Here is a 25,759-nt window from a genome sequence, read left to right as displayed (position 1 = left end):
TTTTATTTAACTCTTAATCCAACAAAGCGTAAGGATATTAAGTTGAAAAAAATATTTTTATATGTTTCCTTTTAAATTATAAAAAAAAAAATATTTTTATATTTTCTTGTTTTTAAAATTTTATTCATTTTTTAAAATATAAGAAATAAAGCGAACAAATATGATATTTATAATTAAAAATAAAAAAAAATGATTTTAAATCAAAACACCTTTTTTTAAAACTTTTTTTCGGCCCAAAATTGGAAAGTATCTCCCCTTTGCACATCTACTTCACTTTTTTCCAAACCTTGCTGCCTAATTCGAATTCAGAGCAGATTCACTATTTCCTCTCACAGGGCCCAACACCCAAATCCATAATTTAAGAACTAGCACTTGCTATTCACATTTCCTATTTTTTATAAATACACTCACATATCCCCTTTTTACCTCCTAATTACCCATTATACCTTTTTTCCTTAAAAGAGTACATTCCTTGGGACCCCTTTTCATTTACAAAAATTTCTTTTCAAAATAGCGTATACTATTTTGGAAGTATCTCTCTAGAAATGTGATTAACAGTTTTGGAAATACATTTATGGAAGTATGAATCATAGTTTTAGAGATATACTTCCAAAATAGTATACATTATTTTGAAAAGACATTTTGGTAATAAAAAGTCATACTTCAATCAATGTCATATGTACTTGAGAGTCATTCTGGCCTAAATCATTGACCTACACTTTGATTAAGAAATGAATAAACACACTTAAAGGAAATAATCATCATTAAAAGTTTTATTTTGTAATTAAGATGTATAATAGATGAAGTTAGTAATGAACATACCTTGAAATGTGTTACATAAGGAAAAATGTTAATTATGGTATAATATTGATAAAAACACAGTATTATATAATAAAATTTTAGATAGAATTTAAAGAATATTAATAATAAAATGAAAATAAGATTAACTCACATGAAATGTAAGATAAACGTTTATCTCATTAACAATCTTAGTTCTTAAGTAATGTTTTATTATTATAAAAAATGTCCTTCCAGAGTGACATAAACCTATTCCAAGAATGTATTTATGGAATTATGAAGCATAATTCCAAAAATACATTTTCAAAATAGATATATGGTATTCCATAAATACATTTATGGAAAGGAAAACAGGGTGTACTTCTTTTAGGAGGATTGGTATAATGGGTATAATTAAGGTCTAGAAAGGGTCAAAGGGAGTATTGGATGTACTTATAAAATATGAGTGTAAATATAAGAGCCTTAAGAACTTACGATAAAATGTATGAAATTATTGACGGCCCATTGCTTCTGTGAGCTTACACGATAACATCAGCTCTAATCTAATCGTCTCTGAAAATCTTATTCTACTACTCTCCTTTCTCAAATTGTTCCACTGATTTATTTATTCTTAATCAATTAATTTCATGTAACATATAAGTTCAAAAAAGCTTCAATTCTGAATTATCTATGAAGTATTTATTTTAAATTAATACATAAAACTTCAAATGATAACTGGCGGATGTTAGTTTTATGTGTTACATGTCTTTCTAGCTTTCTACACATTTTCAACCACCACGTACACAGCATGTGCAAGATCGCCATCTTATTGCAAAAAATAAAAAGCCATGCTAATGATTCATTTCTTTCTATAACCAGAACAGGTGTGCTAAGGCATATATGGTAATACTATTGTGTATTAAATGATGAAGAGTATATATTCGTGTTGATATTTTTTTTATATATTATATTCGTACGTGTTGAAATTTATATGCTTATTAAAGGGATGTTACTTTCTGCACTCTTATTATTACTTCTTGTTGCGTCCCTTGAAAATTCATTCTAAAACACTTATAATTCTTTCCCATTTTAACTATTTTTTTAACTCTTTTCCCTTTTCACTATTAATAATAATGTCATACGAACACTATAAATTAGCTTACCTTTTTGTTTAATTTTTCATTGAAACTGATATTGATAAATTAAGTATAAATCGTTGTTTTTCAGGTTTTAGTTTTTAAATATAAATTGTAAAAATATGCACTCAAATTTAAAACATTTTTAACTCAGTTTTTAATTAGACGTATAACAGTATTAATTAACACCATAGTTGTCACTTATGCCATGATCATAAGTCAAAATGTATCATAATTCTGTATAAAATAAAATGAATAAATACTCTCAAAAAACGAAAAAAATTCCACCAAATTTTTATATTTAATATGAGTATAATTATTGATTAGAGATTTTGAGAAATATAGTATTAATAAAAGATGGTTTACTAAGATAAAAGTAAAAGTAAATAAACAAGAGTGACAATAGATAATAAGTAATCATTTTTTTGGAAGATAATACTGTAATAGTAGTAGTATTCAATAACCTTATTGCTGTGTCAACTAGGGATAATTTGCGTCAGAAACATGTAAGCGTGAATGATAATATTTGTCCAATTTATGAAAGGGTAAGGACACAGAATTTCATTTATTCTTTCTTATGCCATGGCAAAGGCTGTTTGTTTCTTAATTTGGCTTTCTAGCTTTTGGTTCTATATATATGGATTATAGTCTATAAGCTAGGAATTTCTATTTGTGGTGTGGGAGCAAGCCTAGAAAATAATCAAGAGCAATCCTATTGCCCTCGCAAGAAGCTAATGGGGTTGTCTGCATTGTTTGTTCTATAGTACTTGCCTAAATAATGGAAAGAGGAAATTTAAAAAAGTGGGAAATAAGTAATTTTAGTTGCTAATAAATAAGGAGAAGTGATAAATATATAATAATTTATTTAATTTTATATTTTATGTTTATTTTTCTTTTGCACATTATTTATTATATTTTAAATTTAAATTTATCTCTTTTTTTCTTTTAGTTATATATTTAGTTGTAGAATTTGTTATACAAGTATGATTTCTCATTAATAATTGTCTGATTTTACTACTCGTACCACTTCTAGGGTTAAAGCTCCTTATATTCATTCTCTTAATTTATCCCTGATTAATTTACTGGATAAATAAATTATAAAACACTTTCCATCTTCACAACTCTTATTATGTTTACTTTTTTGCTTTTAATGCGGAAAAATCTTATCACTTTATTAACAGGACAAAAACAAAAAAGTTAATATCTCAATATCATATTAATAATTTGATTTTTGTATGTATTATGTTTTGTTAATACCTAAATTTTGCTACAAAATTCAGCGGTTGAAGATTTTTTATTCAGTAAAATGGCCGCCAACTAAGGTAGAATTCTACCAATTTTTATGTTAGATGAGCGAGGTGAAGATTAGTATAGTAGAATACAAAATTGACGATTTATCAATATTAGCCAAACAAAAAGGTTAATAAAACATGATCAAGGCTAATACGACTATCTACAATGTTATTTAGATGATAGGATTCGACTAATTAATATTAATGTTAGTTGAATGAGAGGGAGACCAATTTAGTTGAATGCACAATTGATTAATCTTCAACATTTATTGAACATGAAGATTAGTTGAACATGGATAAAGTCAATATGACTACTTATAATATTAGTCGAATTGACATAATTAAGTTAATTTTAAGGTTAGTTGAATGAATAGAAGATTAATTCGACTTTTAAGTGGGAGATTAAATTAACTTTAGTGTTAATTAAACATGAATAAAGTCATTCCGGTTACTTACAATTTTAGTTGAAATGTTAGTCGAACGATAGATTTTGACTTAACTTTAAGCATAAAAATATTAGTTGAATTACGTTAGATTTAATTTAATAAAGATAAGATGATATTTTTGACTATTTTCTTATATTCAAATGACTTGCAGCGGTTAAAAATAATAAATGATAATCCTCTCAAAAAAATAAGAAGTAATTGTCATCCTCTTTAACGTTTGAAATAACTAATATGTTGACTTGTGAAAAGAAGAGAACATGCATGGATTTTAGAAGCAACAAACCGTTATCATAAGATATATTTGCATCATAATTAATTAGCTAAAATTAGTTGTTACTTGTCGAATTCAACTACAAGAACTAGATAAATCAGTTTAAAACTAGTCGAATGACTTCAAACCTAACTATATAACTCTCAAACTACATTGTAGGAAATTATCAAGTAGAAAAACATGATTCAATAAGGGATGCGAATTTGTAGCCTATAAATAGGCCTTACATTTCAAACTTTAGAGACAATCAATTTAACATAAGTTTATTTTACTCAATATTTTATCTCCTGCCTTTTATCTCTTTATAGTATAACTTTCATTTAGAAGCTTTCATTTATCATCCTTCATTTAAAACTTTCTACATTTGTTTTTATGTAAATCTTCTCCTTCTTCATCTTCTTTCTTCTTTTTTGTTTACCTGCACTAAACATTCTTTGGAGAAGCTTAGAAATTCATAGCTAAGAAACAATTTTTTTCTTCTTGACATAAATTATTTGATCATTATTTACCATAAACATGACTGATCAAAACATTTTTCACGCGAGAAACATTTCTCATAGGAGATTTTGCAGCGAAAAAACGATGCATGGATCAAATAAAAGAACCCAGTATAACTGCCTTTTTGTCAAATACACATGAGCTTTTCCAGTAATATGGGTCATATGGCCTTTCTTTGAGACATGAGATGCGTATATGATCATATATGCCCGAATTAGGGACCAAAGCTGTGCATTCGTGTAGTTTCATAAGTGGCATTATTCATTTTAAGTTACCTTCCCTAACCTACTTCATTAGATGGAAAAATCTGATTTGCATAACTTGCTAAATTTGAAGAATTATAAGGAGAATCTCATTATCAATTTTGGATATGCTATGACAGTGAACTAATTTGAGTATCTGAACGAAGAATTCCAACAATATCACAACAGATTTGAAATGCCAACCACCCACTTTTACAATGGGATATAATGTCATTAGTGTGTAATTGACAACTATGGAATCAAGCTAGATAGCAAAATATTTTATTGCATTTTAGTAAGTTGAGGAATTGCGAAGGAACGGTTTATTCACTTTTTGCACGTTGGGAAATAATTAAAATAAAACAAAAATAAATGGAATTATCTTATTGTTGGTGCCCCTTGTCTTCTCTTCTGTGCCTCTATAGATAGATTACAAAGAAGACAGAACATTGAAAATAATGAAGGTTTGGTTTCTATTTTAAAGACCTGCAACAAATACCTAGCCTCATTTTTCTTTACCTAAATCGTAGACAAACATTTGAGGCCCGTAGGTTGGCAATAGCGACGATTGATGTGTGCTGTCATGTATATGTCCCTCTCATCAGAAACAGAGATGGTTGGCAAAGCTATGTTGAATATGCTACATATAAAATACTTAATTATAATTAACAAATATCTTATCTTATGTATTACAATTACAAGTATGAGAATGTTATTTAAGTTAGTTTATACTATATAACTTATTTGACTATAGCTTATAATTTTGTTTTTTTTATTCCGAGCTTATAAATTTGTTTGACTATGTTAAAAGTGTGTAACAATTTAAACTAACTAATGAGTTATGACTTCTAAATTAAGTTTCTTCAATTAATTATAGCTTATAGTTGATATCTTTTTTTCTTACTTTATTTATCCCTTTTAAATATATTTTTACTTTTATCTTTTCCATTTTTTACATTTGAATTCTCTTTTCACCCTCCAAAAAAAAAAATCTCTGCATTTCCAATCTCTTTTAATATTTTAATTTTGTTTATGTCTCTAATGAATTTAATTGGTCACGAGACATTTATAACAACTTTATACCAAGAAAAGAATTATAAAAAAAAGTTAATTTTTTAAATAAATATGTTTAATGCTCAAAAAAGAAATAATAATATTTTAGTTACACCTAGTAGCCTAATACTAATAGGCAAACATCCCTTAAAGGATAATTTTGATCCTTTTAATATATGTTAAATCTGAAATTAGTGTTTCCAACAAGTTCAATTTCAATTCTTCTAAAATATTTGATATGATATTGTTAATCGAGTATCTTAACTATGTAAGTAAATTTACTACAAATACTCTCAAATGACCGAAAGATTTATATATACATTAACTTTTTATCACTTTAGTAGAAAAGAACAAAAATTGTAAAATAATTTATGATTTTAAATTGAAAGAGATATTTTATAACTTTTTTAAAAGTATTTATTTAAAATTGACTTATTTTTTAGCTTGTTTCTCCTGGTACTAATAGTACTGTGTAATAATATAGTGCTACTTTTAGTACCTATTTAAGGGTACGTATGCCGCTTTCAACCTAGACCTGGCAAATACCAAATAAGGATGTGGATGAATACTAGTGATGAACAAACAAACAAAATAATGAAGTTGCTCAGAACCTCAGTTGCTCGAACTTATCTGTGAATGTGACACAACATATCCACTCCTTTTCATTCTTAACAACCGCACTGTCCTTGATCCGTCATATCTTTCCTTCTCGTGACCCTTGTTTTTTTATTTTATATTTTTTACCAAGTAATTAAAATCGCACCTTTTTAATTTTAACTCTAACATGAAAATTGCAATAGTACTAAATCCTCGGATTAATTAAAGTGAAATTGCCATGTACTCAGAAAAAAGTCAATCTAAAACGTGGATAATGTGTTTGCCAATAGTGAAAAGGCAGTAGGGAGAACTTAATTTAACGTAACCTATTTTTTTCTCCCCCTTCGTCTGCTCCTCATGATAAGCATGGAACCATATCAGTAAAAAAAAAAAAAAAGTAATGACGAGACACTTCTCATAATGCAATTGCTACTGTCGATGGTTACTCCTTTTCTTTATATTCCGAAAAGAAATCACTACACACACGTTTGCAGTTTTATAAGTTGGGTAGATCCCCGACAAAATTCAACTATTATTCTCATACTCTCGCCATTGAACGTTGAACATCCTGAAAATGCCGTGACTTTATTGAAAAAGAGAGAGGAGTTATTAATATGGTTGGACCCCTTGGGCTAGAAGTGGATCTTTAGACTAGACATGTTGTAGGTTTTTTTTTTCGTCCTCAAATTGTTCTAAAAGGATAAAAATTTTATAAGACATATAGACCTTAAGAATTATAAATGCGTATATAAAGAATTAAATTTTAAAAATAACATACATTATTCTATTAACTCTCTTACACCTGTTTGTAAGAGTCAACTTAAGGGTAATAAAATAATTTAAACTCAAACTTTAGGTCCACCAACCAAAAAATATTTGTTTTTCATTTTTACAAAACAAAAAAGACCAACATCTTTTAAAAAAAATGACATATATTGGAAAAAAGATTCCATATATACTCTCATTTGAAGTAAAAATATTTTTCTTAAAATATGTTTTTGGACTTGTCGTTGAGTCAGCCTTCCTACTTGCTAATACACCTTTGACTTAAGTATCAAAGTGTCTTTATTAACACCCACACTCGTTGACATTTGAAGCAATAGGTCAAGTACTAAGGATTAAGACAATAAGATATCGACACATAGAGGAAGAAAATACTTGACAACTTCCGAGTAGGTATATTTTGGCTCCCCTAATAGAGCTTGAACCCATGACTAGGTCTTTGACCAACCATTTCCATGTGCCTATGTATTGGGGTTGTTGGATAAGTCTTCATTCGACCACTTTTAGGTTTTTTGTCAGCCATTTCCCTACACCTATATACTGTGGGTGGTCGAATAAGTCTTTAATCGACTACCTCCAGGTCTTCAGTCGACCACTTCCCTGTGCCTATTAACTAGGGTGGTCAAATAGGTTTTCAGCCAACCACTTGCCTACACCTATGTATTGGGATAGCCAAACAACCCCTTGACCTACCACCTCCCTATTGCGTCAACTTATAGTAGTTACATCAACAACATTTTTTTTTCCCGAGAACCTTTGTTGAGGCCTAAAGGTAACGGTCAAACATGATTACTTGAAGAAGAAAAAAACCAATGACATTTTGATGGGACAAAATTCACAATGAACTTCCATTAACTAATGAAAAACTTGTCAACCTTCTTTGATTTCATAAAGACTTGAAGTTTAGGATGCATAGGTACTGATATGGCCAAGGAACCCTAGGCTAAACCATAGATTCCCCAAGGCCAAGAATGTCTTAGCCATTTGAGGATATCTCAATCCTAACGTAATTTCTTCTTACGTACTACTAAGATGAAAACGCTTTGTCATAAATGCTAAGAGTAGAGTCGTAAACCCTTCAATAAGACAAGAGTTGTTAGTCATATTTCACCCTTTTAAGGACACAAGACTTGGAAGAATGTGTACTGATATGGTCGAGAATCCCTCAATCGTACCCTAGACTAGAAAGGTCCTCTAGCCAATATAAAGTTAGATACACATTGGTCACCCAGATACATCTCGATCCTATAAAGATTAAGAAATTTAGTTTATCATATATTAATCCTATCTTAACTTTATCAAGTAATTGATCTCATATTACATTCTCTTAATCAAGTGGTAATACCTATGGATCTTGAAGTCCATAAATAATGTATATAAAGATTATATTCTCAAGCTAACATACACTATTCTATGCATTCTCTTTACACTTGTTTGTTAGCACATCATTTAATTTGAACACTAGAATGTCTTTATAGATATCTGCTCACCAACATCTAAAGGAAAAATAAGCCAATCATTAAAGATTAAGACGATAAGATATCAACACATGCATTATATATTTTTGCATAGTTTCAATTATTTTCCAGCTTTTCTTTTGTTTTTCATATAAAAATTAAGCATGCACATAAATTAATAAAATATAAATTTATTACCAAATTAGTGCGTCATGCTAATATGAGGTGCGAATTTATAAATTCCCACATGTGGTCCAATATTAATCCCGTACATTATACGGACCTAGCTAAACACTAAATATTTACAAAAAGCCAACCAAACTAAGATCTTATACAGCATGCATCAAAATTGATTGATGTAACAGTTTACAATCATGCTACACAACATAAATAATGCTGAACAGTTATAAAAGTCAAGAATATCACATTGACAGAATCGATCCTACCTTCAATTTCATAAAGCAAAAGTATTCACTAACCCCTACATTCATTATATACATAACTCCAATATTATCTACTCAAGCATGTAAGAAAATCTATAAAACTCATTGACCCACACAACTAACACTAGCACTCATATATTGATAAAATACAAAATTTTACAACCATTCCAGCATAGAAAAATGAAGAATTTTCTCATATTGAATGCAAAAGTGTTTATTTATTTATTACTATAAGTTAGAAGATTTAAGTTCATCAGTTTGTTATTTTGCTGGTTCTCTCAAGTTGTCACCACCATCAATCAATTGTTTTTCTTTCACCCTCCTCTTCGCTCATCTCTTGCTTAGCTAATAAATCGTCTTCAATCTTTTGCACCGTCATATTGATCTTCCACAGTAATAAACTCCCCACATTTAGTTTGATTATTAGCTCTTTAATTAATTAATTTGCATCAAATAATTTGTACAAGTGATACTAAACTCGAATTCTTTAAACAAAGTCTTAAGTTCGAGTTTCGCGGATGAAAAAAATATGATTAGAAGAGGAAAACACTAAAGGTGTTCAATTAGATTTTTCGACAGGGATTAATTATCAATAAAATCGATAGATATTTTATATCAATAACATGATTAAAAATAATATTGATCATAGATGTGTAAATTCAAGAGTGGCGAATTAATTAATTCCACCTACATTTTCAAGTTTGCTATTTGTGGGACTAAACAAATTAAAGCTTAGGATTCGGTCTATTTCGAGGTAATATCTTCTTTCCCCCTTTTATGTGAGTGCATAACTTTTTAAGGTTTTTTAATTGTTTATCTTTTATATATATATATATATATATATATATATAAAATTTTGGTGTCACACTACAAGAAAAATGTTTATTTCCAACAAAATTTTCCCACGAAAAATATTTTGTCGGAATTTCCCACGGAATTTCCTGAAGGAAAAGTTCCTTCAATTATTACTCACGGTCAATTATATCGACAAAATGGGGATCCATGGGAAACTAAAATTTCTCAAAACATATCACAACAACCTTAGCTGTCTAAGTCGCTACGTTTTTTTCGCATTCTTCTCCCCCTCCTCCCCCATTTGTGCCCTTCACAGATACCACACCGTCTTCTTCCCTCACTCCCATCCAAATCCTCTGTCTTCGTCACCACCGCCATTGCTTCCTCTCAGCTTTCCCTCCTCCCCTCTTTTCACCACTCCCGCTCCCTCTCCTCCACCGCAGGTCCCTCTCTCTCTCTTACATTCTATGTCATTTGATTTTTTATATGTATTAATAACTAAAAGTCCAATGTTGAATCATTTTGCAGCTCCTTCTGATGTTGTCCTTGTTAATTCTAAGGAAGAGTTCAAAAATATCCTCACCAAAGTCCAAGGTATATGTTCCTTGTATTTTTATGATTTCTAGCATTTGACTTTGATATAGGTTTTCAAATGTACTTTATTGTGCTTTTGTTTTGTTATTTTCTTATATATATATGTGAATAAATCAATGGAGAGAGCTAACTTTTCTTTTCTGATTAATTTTTGTTGAATAGATGACTTGTTGCACGCCATATTCTATTTCACTACGGCTTAGTGTGGACCTTGTAAGTTCCTGTGGCTTTTCTTTTTGTGTTGATGACTCACATAATTGATAAAGTGATCATATAATTTTAATTGAAAGAAATATTTGGTGTATGATACCAAACAATAAATTATGCTTCACCCATGAATTACACACACACAGGATCTTCAACTGTGTGCTAAACTCAAAAGAAGCATGCTTTGTGATGTACTAAACACTGAAGATTTTGATAATAGGTTTTGTCTAATAAGATTAGGCTCTTAACCCCCCTCATCTTCATGGTTGTGCTGCCCTGGCCCTAATTGTTGATGGTATTTCCTCTGTCGCAGTGACTCCAATCCATCGTGCCAAAGTCATTGCCGTGACCTCTAACATTGACGTTCAGGAGTTCTTTGTCGCGTCTTGTTTGCCTGATTCTCGGATCCTTTGTTAGGTTCTCTTGCGGTCGATCGCGCATCGTCAATCGCCTCATACAAGTATCGCATTATATTTTTACCTTCAATTGTTGAATGAAAAATGGTAATCCTCCACATGACAAACACAATTGACAAGTTGATTCTATTGATATGAAGTTTGGAATGCAATACAATGAGCTCTGTGAAGTAAGGTTTATAGAGATGTATTTTAAAGTTGGAAAATTGAAAATGCATGTATGGTGTTTGAAGAAAATCTTGACCCAATTGTTATTGAATTTGGTTTTTTAAGTTTGAGCCAACTTGGGGTTTATTTAGGTAAGTATACACACATAATAATGAATATTGTTGTAAGGACTTCTATTGTTGGAATAGGTGGATTTCGTCATAAAATAACCTAGATTAGGACAAACCCCTAAAGAGTTTAGATGTTAAAGGTCTAATCAGTCCAATTGTTCAAATCCTTGCACGCATTAAAAGATAGTTGCCAAGTAACCTGTGTACAATATTCAACTTTGAATTGAACATGATTCTTTGTCAGAGAAAAGCTACGTTGTTTTACCTCATCATTTGTGTTTCCATATCCACTTTAAAACATTTTGTTAATCAGCTATTAAAGAAAAGTGAATAATTTATGAAAACAGTACCACCTAATTGTTTTTACACAATCCATGGGGCATAAACTTATTTGCAAGGTACTGAATCTAAAATAGATGCATCCAACGAGTAGATGGCTACTTATTTTTCTTCTATGAAAGTGAAAACTAAGATTGCATATCAGTGTGATAAGCTACCAATATTGTGCATCCCATAATTAGAAGAAACTCCAGGCATTGCCCTTGACTTTAATCAAATGTTGTATAAAAAAGTTGAATTAGGCTCATCATGCACATTTATAATGTTATGTTATTACTACTGGTTTATAAGAGGCATACAAGTTTCTACAATTGAGCAACTCCATCAAGTCCTCTCTTTGGGTTAATGCTTCATTTTTGTCACATTTTATTTTTTCTCCCATTTAATTTTGTTGTCTGGAGGGATTTGGTCTCTAGTTCTAGCTCATTGATCTTTGCCATCAAATTTGCAACATTGGACTTTGCTAACTTTGCTTGGCTCTTGCTGTTATTTAGTTGTGTTTGCAAATATGATACCACACCTTTTTCCTCTTTCAACAACAACTCAAGTTCTAATACTTGGTCAAACAACTCAATGTTCTTCAAGGTTAGATACGTGTTTTTCAATCAGTTGTCTTTCAATTTCTATCTCTTGAAGTGCGAAACATTATTCTTCATCAACAACAACCTCACCAATAACACCAACACCAACATGACCATGTAGATGACCAGCAGACAAATGACTAACACAAACATGATGACCAACAGAGACATTCTCCTGATGACTATTTTGATTAATGACTATTGACAATCAACATTGACATTTTACATTGTGTTTTTATTTTACATTTGTTTTCAATTTAACTTCATGATTTATTTTAGTCTATGTTTTGGATTCATCAATTTCACTATTTCTTAATTATAAGTATGCATTAATTCAAATTTTTATGGTAAATAATATAAATACATAAAATAATTGCTAAATTAATCAATTATAAATGATAAAAAAGAAAAACAATTGAAATAATAAATTATTTATAAAATAACATTTTTCGATGGAAATAATCATGGGAAATTTTTGACAGATTTTTCGTTGGAAATTTTCGACGAAAAAATCCGTTTGAAATATTACATGGAAAATTTCTGATGGAAAACAATAAATCTGTCGATTAAAATTTCCTACAATCATTTTTTGACGGATTTTTTTAATCGAAAATCCATCAAAAATTTTCAATTAGCGATTGATTTTAAACATTTTTAACGAATTTTGACCGTCGGAAAATAATTTCTTTTTGTAGTGTCATAATTTTTTTCAAGTCGTTATCAAATGATTTAATAGTTATATGAAGTTATATTTTTAATTATACCATATTTTATAATAAAAAATACAATCTATTAAATATATTTATCATCTCTTTTTATTGTTTTACTATTATTCTTCTCTTCAGTATGGTTTACCCATTTATTATGTACATTTTAAACCAAAATTATTTTAAAAATTAATTACTCTTCAGTTTAAACTTTAAAAATAATTATTTTATATATATATATATATATATATATATATATTAAATAAACCAAATATACATCACAAGTCACGAGTCTTGCAATTTGATTTTTAAATTTTTATAAAAAGGAAAATAGTCTATATATCAAGTTATCACCAATACAAAAAGATTATACATTATTATTTAATAACAAATTTATATGAAAAGTAAATTTGTTGACTTTTTAATGATTATTTTAAAAGTTATATCTATTATATTTTTTTATTAATGAAGATGAATGAAGTCACTCCAAAAGTATATTTTATATTTTTGTTATTTATTTTTTTAAAATTATATATATATATATATATAATCTCAATAAGTTATTTTATACGTATACTATTCTTCTTTTTCTCCTTCCGCAATGACGTGGGATTCAAGTGGCTGTTTGATGGCATAATTATGGTGTTAAATTATTATAATGAGATTCAAACCTTGTCTTTTTTTTTATATATATATTTTAAAACTTAACTGTTTATTGAATTTTCAAAAGCTTTTCAGAAATATGATTCAACCTTCATCAAGAACAATACTAATCATTAATACACTTTTTAATACATTTTCACTCTACTATCACTTGTTAGTCAAAGTTAATTGAATTGAATTTGAAACTATAAAATAATGAATGAGAATTATTTGCTTCTATATTTTAAATTAATATATATATATATTAGAGACTGAAACTCTTACATTTCTTATTTTCTCAATTAGAAATTCTCAATATTCTCTCTGGCTTATCTACCAGGGAAATGCATTTCACGCATTAATTAGTCTTGCAACTAGTTAAAAAAAACATCTCTCAATAATTTAAAATTATTCTTCTTTTATCTTTTATATATACTTTAATTTTTAACCACCTATCCATTTTAATTTTTAAAAAAATAACCTAATACCACTATTTAAATATTTTATTATAAATTCAAAATATAATTTATATATTTTAAAATTTTTTTATCACAATTTTTAATTATAATAATTTATAAATGTAAAAATATTTATTTGTTGTAAACTTTAATTATTATTATTATATATATATAAATATTTATTCAATATATTGCACAATTTAAAATACTAGTTAAATATAAATCAAGATCTATAAAATTTAATTTATAATTTTTAATCAATATTAAAAAAGTATGTCAGAAAATATATTAATTGTTAAATTTTCTCCATGAATCTACATTATACGGAAAATGGTTGGGGCACCCATTTCTGTCCTTCATTTATATTAATATACGTATACCTTTGCTGATTAAAACAAAATTATAAGGATTCATGAAGTTCACTTCGAACCCACTTGCTTCATGTTTTTTTATTTACAAATCCTACGGTGCCTTCAAACTTTCATGTATTTGTAATTTTTACCTTATAAATAGTATAAATTGGATAATATGAATTATTGTCCAGGAAGTGAAATTAAGTAGCTTAGAAATTGTCAAGGAAATTTAACTAAGTTAATTAAATATGGTGCATTGAATTATTATAAACTCATTAATGCTGTCTGGATTTTTATTAATAAGAAAAAAAATAGTTAATAAGCTTGTCAGATTTGGTTTAGCTTTAAATAGACAACTAAGAATTTTTGAGGATGTACCGCACTTTTTATCTAAGGTAAGTTCTGTTGTTTTTTTGGCGCGGTTTTTAATTGATCTTTGGCCTCCCATTCAACAAAAAAATATGAATTACAGTCTAGAATTTTTATTTTTTATTTTTCTGTTGTTAAATGTCCCTTTATTTACACTTTATTTTAAATAATTAGAAGAATCTGTTTGCAAATATAAAATATAAAATGCTACTAGAATTAAATTTTAACTTATTTATAACGTGGTTTTAATATATTGGTGATTATGTTTTTATCTATTTTTGGGATAAAAATACATTTTTTTATTTGTGGGAATAAAAAATAATGTAATCACATTTTTTTAAATAAAAATACTGTCATTTAAAAAATCATTTATTATTTTCCATATTTATCATTATATATTAAATTATAATTTATACTCGTATAAAATATATTATTTTATGTAATCAAAATTTTATAATAGATAATTATTTTTAATGTATAAATATATTACAATTAAAATGAATAAAAATAAATATTTTAAATAATTATAAATTATATTTTAGCATTAGCTATAATTTTTTTTCCTTTAATCTATATTTTAACTAAATTTACGGAAAAAATAGGTTATCCTTTTTTATTGTCATTCAGATATAAATCATTAATAAATTTATTAATTTTTATTATAATTATGTTAAAAATCATACTAATAATTATTTTTAATTAGTTTATATTGTTGAAGTTTTTACACTAACCATACATAGTACTACATGAGAAACCATTAAATTTATTTAAAATTAATTTTGTATTGAAGAAATACTTTGCCGTCGACGAAAAAAGAAGGAGAACATGCATGTTAGGAGCACGAAAAGTAAAAAACTACACTTCGGTAATCTGGAAACAAATTATCAATGCTATTTTCTCACCTCTTAAGTAAAAAAAAAAAAAACATTATCATGAAAAACTAACAATGAAAAAGTTATAACTATTTAGAAAAACAGAAAATTCTTTTAGATATAATTTGAACTAATCCAGTTATTAGTAGTATTTGAGTTTTTCTGGTTTAAAAAAAAATATTTAAGTGAAATGATTATTATGAGGGTTAAAATAACATTACGTGATTCATGATAATAGTGTATGATACGTTTATTATACGATGGAATAGGAGGAAAATTTGTCTATTAGCATGGACGCTCCCCAACTTCTCTCTCTTACGCACCTTCCTACTTCCTCCTCCAATTATTTATGTCTCTTATGGTAAATGCTTCTTCTCACACATTCCACATCACTATTAATTCTCTCTCTCCTCTATGGCCACCTCTGACCACCCTGTCCAGGAATCACGTTTCTCACGCATGCACTACTTCTCCACTGACGACGACCAAGACGAGGATGACGACGACACCGACCTCGACTTCGTCGACGACAGCAATGTCAGCCCTGCTGAAGAGGAGGAACCCAAAAAATCCGACATTCTCGGCGGCGAGAATTTCAATCGCCGCAGGGAATTTCGGGTGGTGCTGGACCCGCGAGGCAAGTGGGTTCAGGAATGGAACAGGGTGTTCCTCCTCGTGTGCGCCACCGGGTTGTTCGTGGACCCGCTGTTCTTCTACGCGCTGTCGATAAGCGACACGTGTATGTGCCTCTTCGTGGATGGGTGGCTCGTCATCACCGTCACTGCGCTCCGCTGCATGACGGACGCGTTGCACGTGTGGAACATGTGGTTGGAGTTCAAGATGGCGAAACGTTCTTCTTCTTTTATCGGAAGGGACACTAACGCCTCAGGTGGCGGCGGCGGAGGCGGAGGCGGCTATGCTCTTCGCTACCTCAAGGCCAAACGGGGCTTCTTCTTTGACCTCTTTGTCATCCTCCCTATTCCCCAGGTTAAACCCTTATTCTTTTTCTCATTTTCTTATATTAATAATCATTAATCACATTTTAATTAAGATAATTTTCGTAATAAAATTTTGCCTTAAAGGTTAAATTACATTACACGGATAGGTAGCTGGTCCGAGGGAAATTAAATTTAAATATCATAAAAAGTTTTAAATTTGAATGAAAAAATATAATAGAAAGATTTCATTCAATCTGATTATTTTTTTTAGAAATCAATCATAAATGAATTAATAATATTTCACATCAATAATATAATAATTTAAATCAAACATTAACAACTAAGATGAAAATTTAATTTTGATAGGAAAATAAAGCTTCAAACACTTATGAAACTGTATTTAAATTTTTTTCTTGTAATAAATTGTTATATATTATAATAATTATTTTAAGAGTAGTCTTGTTTAATTTAGAATGGTTTTAAATTAATTGAAAGCATATTTTTTTTACATTAAATACATGATAATGAAATTGATAGTTTAATTAATAACTTGTTGAATAAATCATGTAAAATATAAATGTATTCAATGAATTTTTAGTGGAATATATTAAAATGGATCATAAGTTTTTTATGAGTTTAAACAAGATTTTAAACTGTGTAAATACAGTACAACTTTACTACGACAGTTAATTTTTTTTTTTGGGAAAAAGGTTATTTTGAGAGGGGGAGCGAAGTTCGAGGTTTGAGAAGGGTAGGGGGATACGACAAATTGCATGCAACCACTTGTTGTTTTATGCATGGAGAGTGGCGACTGCGATGGTTACCGGCGTTACACCTCATCATTGAATGTTTTTTCGTGTCATGCCTATACGTGACTGTGTTAGTTTAAGCACTTTCAAAGACTCAAAGGTGGTTTTCTTTTATTTATTTTTTCAATAAATATTAATTTGTTAAAATTAGGATAAAGAGAAAATTTTGAACCCGTGATTTTTTAAGTGATTTGGGTTAGGAATGTTTATGGTAAAATTTGGTGTAATTTTTACTTAAAATTAGTCCAAATAAAATATTTGAACTAAATTAAATCAAGTATTAAAAAAAATGTAAACAAGTTTGTTATTAGCCGAAGAAAACTTAAATAATAGTTAGTTCGATAATCAATGATACAAATGAATAATAAAATTTTTACAATTGAACTTAAAGTAAAACATCAATTTAATTTGATTTTTGTGTGTCAGATCGCAAACCCAATCAAACCACACAATTTAAAAAATTAAAAGCCAAATCACTGACCATTAATTTTTTCTGCAATTTTCAGGTTTTTTAATCGATTTTGGATTTTAAATTCTATTTGGTTCGATTCGAAATATGCCTAGTTTTGGTATATTACCGAAGAATGGTATTGAGAGGTAGTGTGTGATTAATTAGGAAATTATACGATTAAGGGTATATAACTTGTTGGTCTAATTCAGTCGCTGTACGCCGAGGGAGTTAAAGTTCTACTTTCTAAAGACATACTACTATAAGGTACCTCTTTTTTGGTTAATAACTATAAGGGTTCCTTGAAAACAGTAATTAATTTAAAATAATTAAAAGAGGTAAATTAAAAAAAATTAATTTTGATGTGATATGATTTATGTTTTAATATTTTAATGATAAAATTAAGTTATGAACAAAATTTTAGATTCAATGTAATAACTATTTAAAGTTATTTCAACTCAATTAATTTTAGAGTTATAATTAATTTAAAATTCTTTTTCAACATAAAATTAAATGTAAAAATTTATCATAAAATTAATTATAATTAATTATTCAACGTGAAACTAAACACTGAGTTGTTAAATTGATGGTTTAATTTTCTTGAGCTTCCTGCTTATTTTGTAAATTGGAATGACTCTTTTCCTATTTTACTTTTGTTTCTCTTTTAGAAAAGTTCCATTCTATTTATAGACATAACCTTTCACTAATAAATGTTATTTTATTCTGGTGATGAGTGTACGTCCTAATCTAATCATCACGATTTCAATTAATTATTGAACTCCATCTAAATGTTCATTAATTAATTTAATCACTAATTAACTACTCAGAACAACATATGCTAAAATACTAGTAGTGTTTTTTCCCATATCAGGCCGTAAGCTGGTTACAATTTTGTGTTTGCATTATATATTAAGCCCATATTAGACTTGTCATTATCCTTAGAAGGTAGCCCCCGCTACTTATGTCAGCATGACGGAAATGGATGACATAAACACACCATTTTTGACTAACTTTGCCAATAATCAGGCGTGCCTCAAATTCATATACAGATATACTAAACTGTACTTAATTATTCCTGCTATTACATTTCATTTTTATTTTTTAGCCAATTTTTTATTTATTTATATTTATATTATAGCATATAGAGTGATGATCACCTAATACATTTGTACCGAGTTGCATGCCTTTTCATTTAGAGAACACGTGGTCCTCAAGATTGCTGCATATATACAGAGCAAGTTCCATCTGTATTTGTTTATCTAACTTTTATTTAGTTTTGAAGATTTAACTTCATACTTTTTTAGATGGTAACAACGCTGATATATGATGTACACAAATTTTTGTATGGCAATTTTACACTAGTTAAACACGTACACTTTACTTGTTAACAGTGTATTACGTAGTTAATGGGAACATCTTTGTTGACTACTTGCTGTTAAGCAATTTGTACACATTACTAATATATGTAAAAATTGGCATATAAATTATAATTGCGGAAAAACATTTAAAAACGTCTTTATATAAATGCCCTTAATTATAGGGTTCCTTGAAAAAAAAAACTAAAAAATAACATGAAAATATTTTCATTTTTGTTTTTGTGATTTGCAGATTGTGCTATGGGTGACAATTCCGTTCTTGTTGAAGAAAGGATCAATTACGTTGGTGGTGACAGTGTTCTTAATTATGTTCCTCTTTCAATACCTTCCCAAAATTTATCACTCTGTTTGCCTCTTGCGTCGCATGCAAGACCTTTCTGGCTACATTTCTGGCACCGTTTGGTGGGGTATCGCACTCAACCTGATCGCATATTTTGTTGCTTCCCATGTAAGTCATATATACATCTTAGTTTCTTTTCATGCCATGTTTATCTCTATATAGTATACATATAGCTACCTATATGAAGCAATGTCACTTTTCCTTACCTTTTGAAGTGTTGTAGCTAGCTTCGGACACTGATAATTAAAATTGAATTCTATTTTACATATGCATCTAGCACAAACTCATTAATTATTTAATTAAAATATTATTTTTGTTAACTTAGGCACTTGAGTCAACACTTATATATATAGACATACAGTACTACTCTATAACAAAAAATATATTTGTAAAGTTTTAGAAAAATAAACTTAATATATATATATAACAAGTTATTAAAAAGAATAATGTCTTTTATTTTATTTTATTTTATGAGGCTCATTATCATATATTTTCTTATTATAAAAAATATATAGCAATTTGGTTTGAGAATATGCAGAGATACGTTTTCTGAAAGATGAAATTTAGTCTTCTTGTTTTAAGATTTTTTTAAATAAAGAGATAAAGTATTTATATTAAAAAAAATTATTTTTTTTATGAAATTCATCATAAAAAAGGTGAATATAAAAGAACATAAAATACTACTATTGTTTATCAATTTATATCTTTAACTGTTGTTCATGTTTTAGTTTAAGAGGGGTGTTAGTAATTTTTCTTTGAAACACACTCTCTATTATTAATTAAAATTTATTAAAAACTATAAAATTTAATTAAATTTTTCTGTGTGCGTGTGCAGTGTGCCATTGCCTTTTATTTTGTGTCCCCATGCTTCATAGATGGCTATAGTCTACAGGGACAATAATGATCCCAATTTAATGAATCTGGCTATAAATTAACTCTCCCGTAATATTATAATTTTATAAACAATATTTTCTTAATTAATAACACAATTTTGTTGAACAATGGCTTCCAATAGAGGGAGTTTACTATTCGTTAAATTATATTATCTACAAATGAACACGAATATTCACCCAAAAGAAGGGGGGCTATCGAGGTGCTTCAAGTTATAAATCATTACAAACCTTTGCCAGACAAGAAAAGTTGACTTAAAGGAGGGAATGGATTCAAAGTTAATCAATATGGATGGATATATACGGGACTTGAAAAGGGTTAACAATAGTATAACCGTGTTTCTTGATCAACGTGCTGGCTGATAATTAGTCAATTATTATTTGTTAGGGAAAATTCAATGTATCCACGGGACCAGACCAGCAATTACAGATTATTAGGGCAAAATTTTTTATTAGTATATATCCATCCATATTGATTAACTTTGCCAAAAATAGTCCACAAGTTTATTAGTATAATGTACCTAAATTCAGCTTAAAGATTTTGAAACCGTAATCAGGCTTTGGATTATGATCCCCATAGGCCAACACAGTAGATAGCCCTTATTTTGAAGATAAAATATAGACAACTTGACAGAACCAACGTCCTATTAAAATTACCTTTGGGGTAGCTGAAACAGTTCATCAGTCACACTATTTGTTCCCCGTAAACATAGTGACAGAGACCATGTTTTTATAAACTTCTTCATAGATTGTAGTAGAGGAAATAAGAAATTAAATTTCTTCTACAAGTTCATGTTTGGATTAAAGTATATAAATTTAAGTTTGGGTAAAATTTAAATTTGCAGAATGTTTTTGCAAAAGTATTCCAAATCTTGCTTGTCCAAAACCTAGTTTCAAGGTAAAATTTCACTTTTAAATATATTTGTAGAGAGTAATCAAATATAACTCCAAACTGATCTTACTTTTAAATACACTTTTGGACTCTCCTATCGAAAATTCAAACATATCCTAAAATCAACTTAAGACTTTTATATAGATTTTCTTAAAGTGAATAAATTGATTTTAATTTAAACTGCGTTTTATTCTTTTTACTTTCCATTGCCTTTGTCCATACTTATAGAAAAGTATATTTAAACACTATTAAATTATTGCATATATAAATGGTATACCTTCTTTTTTCTTGGCGAGGGGAAACTTCATCTTAACTATCTCCACTTTTTGTGTATAGGCTGCAGGGGCATGTTGGTACTTGCTAGGGTTACAAAGAGCAGCAAAGTGCCTAGAAGAGCAATGTGCAAAAACAACTGGTTGTGGATTGAGAACACTGTGTTGCAAAGAGCCTATATACTATGGAGGCATTAACATTGTAAGAGACAAAACAAGGTTGTTATGGGCACAGAACAGGGAAGCTAGGTCTACTTGCTTGGACAGTGCTGATAACTACGACTATGGTGTATATGAATGGTCTGTACAACTCGTCACAAATGATAGCCGATTGGAAAAGATACTTTTCCCTATCTTCTGGGGCCTAATGACTCTAAGGTACCTAACCCTATTTTTTCTTTTGTAGTCCGCACTCATGCATGATTTCGCATATGCTTTATGTTTGTACTGTTTTTGACGAAGCTTTGTTTTATTACACACACACACACACACCTTTATCTTGCTTTTTCTCTTGGATCATGATCTGTCGTATAGTCATTATAGTGACAGCTAAAAGCTTGATTGAAAAATAATTAGGCCTACATCCATATATGGTGTGTATTCTTTGCCCAAAATTTTTCAAAACTTGATTGATTGTAAATTGTAATGGACATTTTCAATAATAACATTGACTCAAGGACCCTTTTTCCACTTTTTTTTGCGTTCTTATTTCTTGATTATATATATATATATAAAGGTTTTTCTTTATGTATATTCATCTTGGAGTTAAAATTATTAATAACATTATGCTTATAATATATTCTCAACAAAATAAAATTCTATGACACTGTACACATGGTGCGTGCTTTTCATCGTCAAGAAATATCAAATCAGAGTATTATTATTATTTGTATCACGTTATGTATAGTTGTTGCTTCATATTTACTCCAATATCTACTCTCACTAATTTGTTAACTGTTGATGTGACCAGCACTTTTGGGAACCTAGAGAGCACACCAGAGCGACTAGAAGTGATTTTTAACATTATTGTGTTGACTAGTGGCCTCCTTCTGGTGACTATGCTGATTGGCAACATCAAGGTGCATGCATAAATATGAAAAAAAAAGCATGGGATCCATAATAAGAAATAATTCAAACTGTTAATTAGTTTATTACTTATTGTGGCCGCACCATGTTTATTTAATTTTGGTGACGTGAAAGTTTAATATTTTATATTTTGGGTATGTAGGTGTTTTTGCATTCCACAACATCAAAGAAGCAAGCGATGCTATTGAGGATGAGGAACATTGAATGGTGGATGAGCAAAAGGCGATTGCCACAAGGGTTCCGGCAGCGCGTGAGGAACTATGAGCGGATGCGTTGGGCTGCCACGCGCGGGGTTGATGAATGCCAGATGATTAAAAATCTCCCTGAGGGACTAAGAAGGGACATCAAGTACCATCTTTGTTTGGATTTGGTGAGACAGGTAAGGCTATAAAAGGTGATCAATATTTTGATTATCACATTTTTTTATTAATGACATGATAATTTTTTTATTAGAATGTTAATTTTTGTTAACAAGCAGATTGAATTTGTGATTTTTTTTCTTCAACTCTTTTCCTTTTCCTTAATCATCTAACACATTTTATATTTTTCACATCCTTTTCTTTTTTATTTTGATTTGAGAAAATAATGGATTATCTAATTTACTCTAAATAAAAATAGGTTAAACAATCTCATAATAGTTTATTGGTATAATTCTATTATATGCACTTCAAGATGGTTGGTTGCAAGTATTAACTATACCAATAATTTATGAAGATGGTATTTAATCTCATTCTTATTTGGGATAAGCTAGATAATTCGATAACACATGCACTATTGTAATCTAATTATAAATTGATATGAATAATAAATTTGTTGACTGTGCATTAATTATTTAAAACTTATGCTTACAATAATTTCTAATTGGTTGGCAATGAAAACATTTTTATACCAATTAAAAAATTAAACCAAATCAAATCACTTTCATGAAAAAAAAAAATTGGTTTGTACTGAACTACTATTTTTACAAAACTGATTTGATTTAGCTTTTTCTCAAATGGTTTATTTCTTTATGGTTTGGTTCCATTTTTGCACAACTTGTACATGGATTGGTTTTTTCAAAATACTAAACCGAACAAAATTGAATCACTTTATAAAACGATTCAATTCAAAGCGAACTATTGTAAAGAAATAGTTCATTGCAGTTTTTACACATGCCTAGCAACATTAAGAATATATGTAACTAAATACACATTTTCTTATATCAAATTCAAAGCTTAAAACATATTTGACCACCACCTAACACGACCCCAATTATAGAATTTTTAACTTAAAAACATTGAAATCTTAAATGTCTAATCTATGAAATCCGTCCACATTAGAGAAGGGGTCAGCTGAGTGTGATTTCCCCCCAGTCCCCACTTATCCTATGTTTTTTTTTTTTTTTTTAACTTTAATTGATTGCTTTTCTTTGTTCCTTGTAATTGATGAAGTTGTTTTTCTTTTTGGTGGCCCGCTTTCTTGGTTAGATTCGAAAACCTTTTTTTTTTACTTTTTTCTTTTTGTCTTTGTGTTACGTCGGTAATTATATATGCCTAACTAACCTCATACTATTCTGTTTTTAAGGAGTGAAATTGTACTCTGTAACTTTAATGGGCCTGAATTATATAGAGCCCAAAGTAAAGAGGGCTTGAGTGCTAACGCGTTAATATTTGTTCAGGTGCCACTCTTTCAGCATATGGATGATTTGGTGCTAGAGAATATTTGTGACCGTGTGAAGTCCCTTGTATTCACTAAGGGAGAAACAGTAAGCTCTATATCCTTTTGAATTGCAATGTTATTAAGAGAAATGTTAAGGTATCCTTTTGAATTGCAATTTTATTAAGAGAAATGTTAAGGCTTGATATACTTTTTAACACATTTTTTTTATTAGTGACATAAATTTATTTTAAATCATACAAAATTATGAGTCTCATTTTCTATTTATTCCACTTATCATTTTATACCTTTTAATAAATTTTAACTAAAATAAATTAAGAATTTATTAAACAGTTTGAATTGCAAATTATTGACAGAAATATTAAGTCTTAATACACTTTTTAACACATTATTTTAAATACGTACATATTTTTTAACACACTTTTTTTATTAGTGAGATAAATTTATTTGAAATGATAAAAAATTATGAGTGTCATTATTTATTTAAAAAGTTTGATATATGATTTTATATATATATTTCTAATAAATCTTATATATATAAAATTATAAATGTTTCTGGGAAATTGTTAACATGAAACAAGAAAGTAAAATTATATATAAATGCAGATAACGAAAGAAGGAGACCCAGTTCAAAGAATGCTATTTGTAGTAAGGGGTCACCTTCAAAGTAGCCAAGTACTCCGAGACGGAGTGAAGAGTTTCTGCATGTTAGGGCCGGGGAACTTCAGTGGAGACGAGCTGCTCTCATGGTGTCTGAGAAGGCCATTCATAGAGCGTCTTCCACCGTCTTCATGCACGTTGGTGACACTGGAAACGACAGAGGCGTTTGGGCTTGAGGCACAGGACGTGAAGTACGTGACGCAACATTTCAGGTACACATTCGTGAATGAGAAGGTGAAGAGGAGTGCCAGGTATTACTCGCCAGCTTGGAGAACTTGGGCTGCGGTGGCCATTCAGTTGGCTTGGAGGAGGTACCAGCATCGTTTGACTTTGACTTCTTTGTCCTTTATAAGGCCCCGCAGGCCTCTCTCTAGGTCTACTTCCATGGAAGAGGATAGGCTTCGTTTATATACGGCTATGTTAACCTCCCCCAAGCCTAATCAAGATGACTTTGACTTCTGAATTCCTCTCCAATCATAACCAATGTATCTATATGGCTTTGGATTTTTATAAATAACTTGAATATTAATCATGTTTATGCTTTTCATTATTTTACTATGTACATCTATTATGATATAATACAAGTAATTTCACACTTGATTATTCTTTAACTGACAACTCATGTTTAATTCCCTAGATTTATGCTAAATAATTAGTATTGCGATATATCGTTATTAATAATACTTTTTTTTAAAATTGAAATTCAAGCTAGAAGTTAGAACTAAACATATGAACAATGATAGATTAAAAGAAATAAGAATTAAGTTAAAAAAAAAGAAGATATAG

The 25,759-nt window shown here is 29.1% G+C and overlaps 1 protein-coding gene across 1 annotated transcript; it reads left to right on the top strand.

The window, feature by feature from the left end:
- The first annotated feature begins 15,835 nt into the window (after positions 1-15,835).
- LOC100800795 (cyclic nucleotide-gated ion channel 4) lies at positions 15,836-25,571 on the top strand. The gene is made up of 7 exons (XM_003539532.5): positions 15,836-16,593; positions 19,410-19,625; positions 21,636-21,949; positions 22,542-22,650; positions 22,800-23,036; positions 24,315-24,401; positions 24,920-25,571. The coding sequence occupies exons 1-7, from the start codon at positions 16,021-16,023 to the stop codon at positions 25,433-25,435; spliced, it is 2,052 nt and encodes a 683-aa protein (XP_003539580.1). The 5' UTR covers positions 15,836-16,020; the 3' UTR covers positions 25,436-25,571.
- The last annotated feature ends 188 nt before the right edge of the window (positions 25,572-25,759 follow it).

This window comes from Glycine max, chromosome 12 (genome assembly GCF_000004515.6).
Source record: "Glycine max cultivar Williams 82 chromosome 12, Glycine_max_v4.0, whole genome shotgun sequence".
Taxonomy (NCBI): domain Eukaryota; kingdom Viridiplantae; phylum Streptophyta; class Magnoliopsida; order Fabales; family Fabaceae; genus Glycine; species Glycine max.
This window is presented reverse-complemented; position numbering and strand designations above follow the sequence as displayed.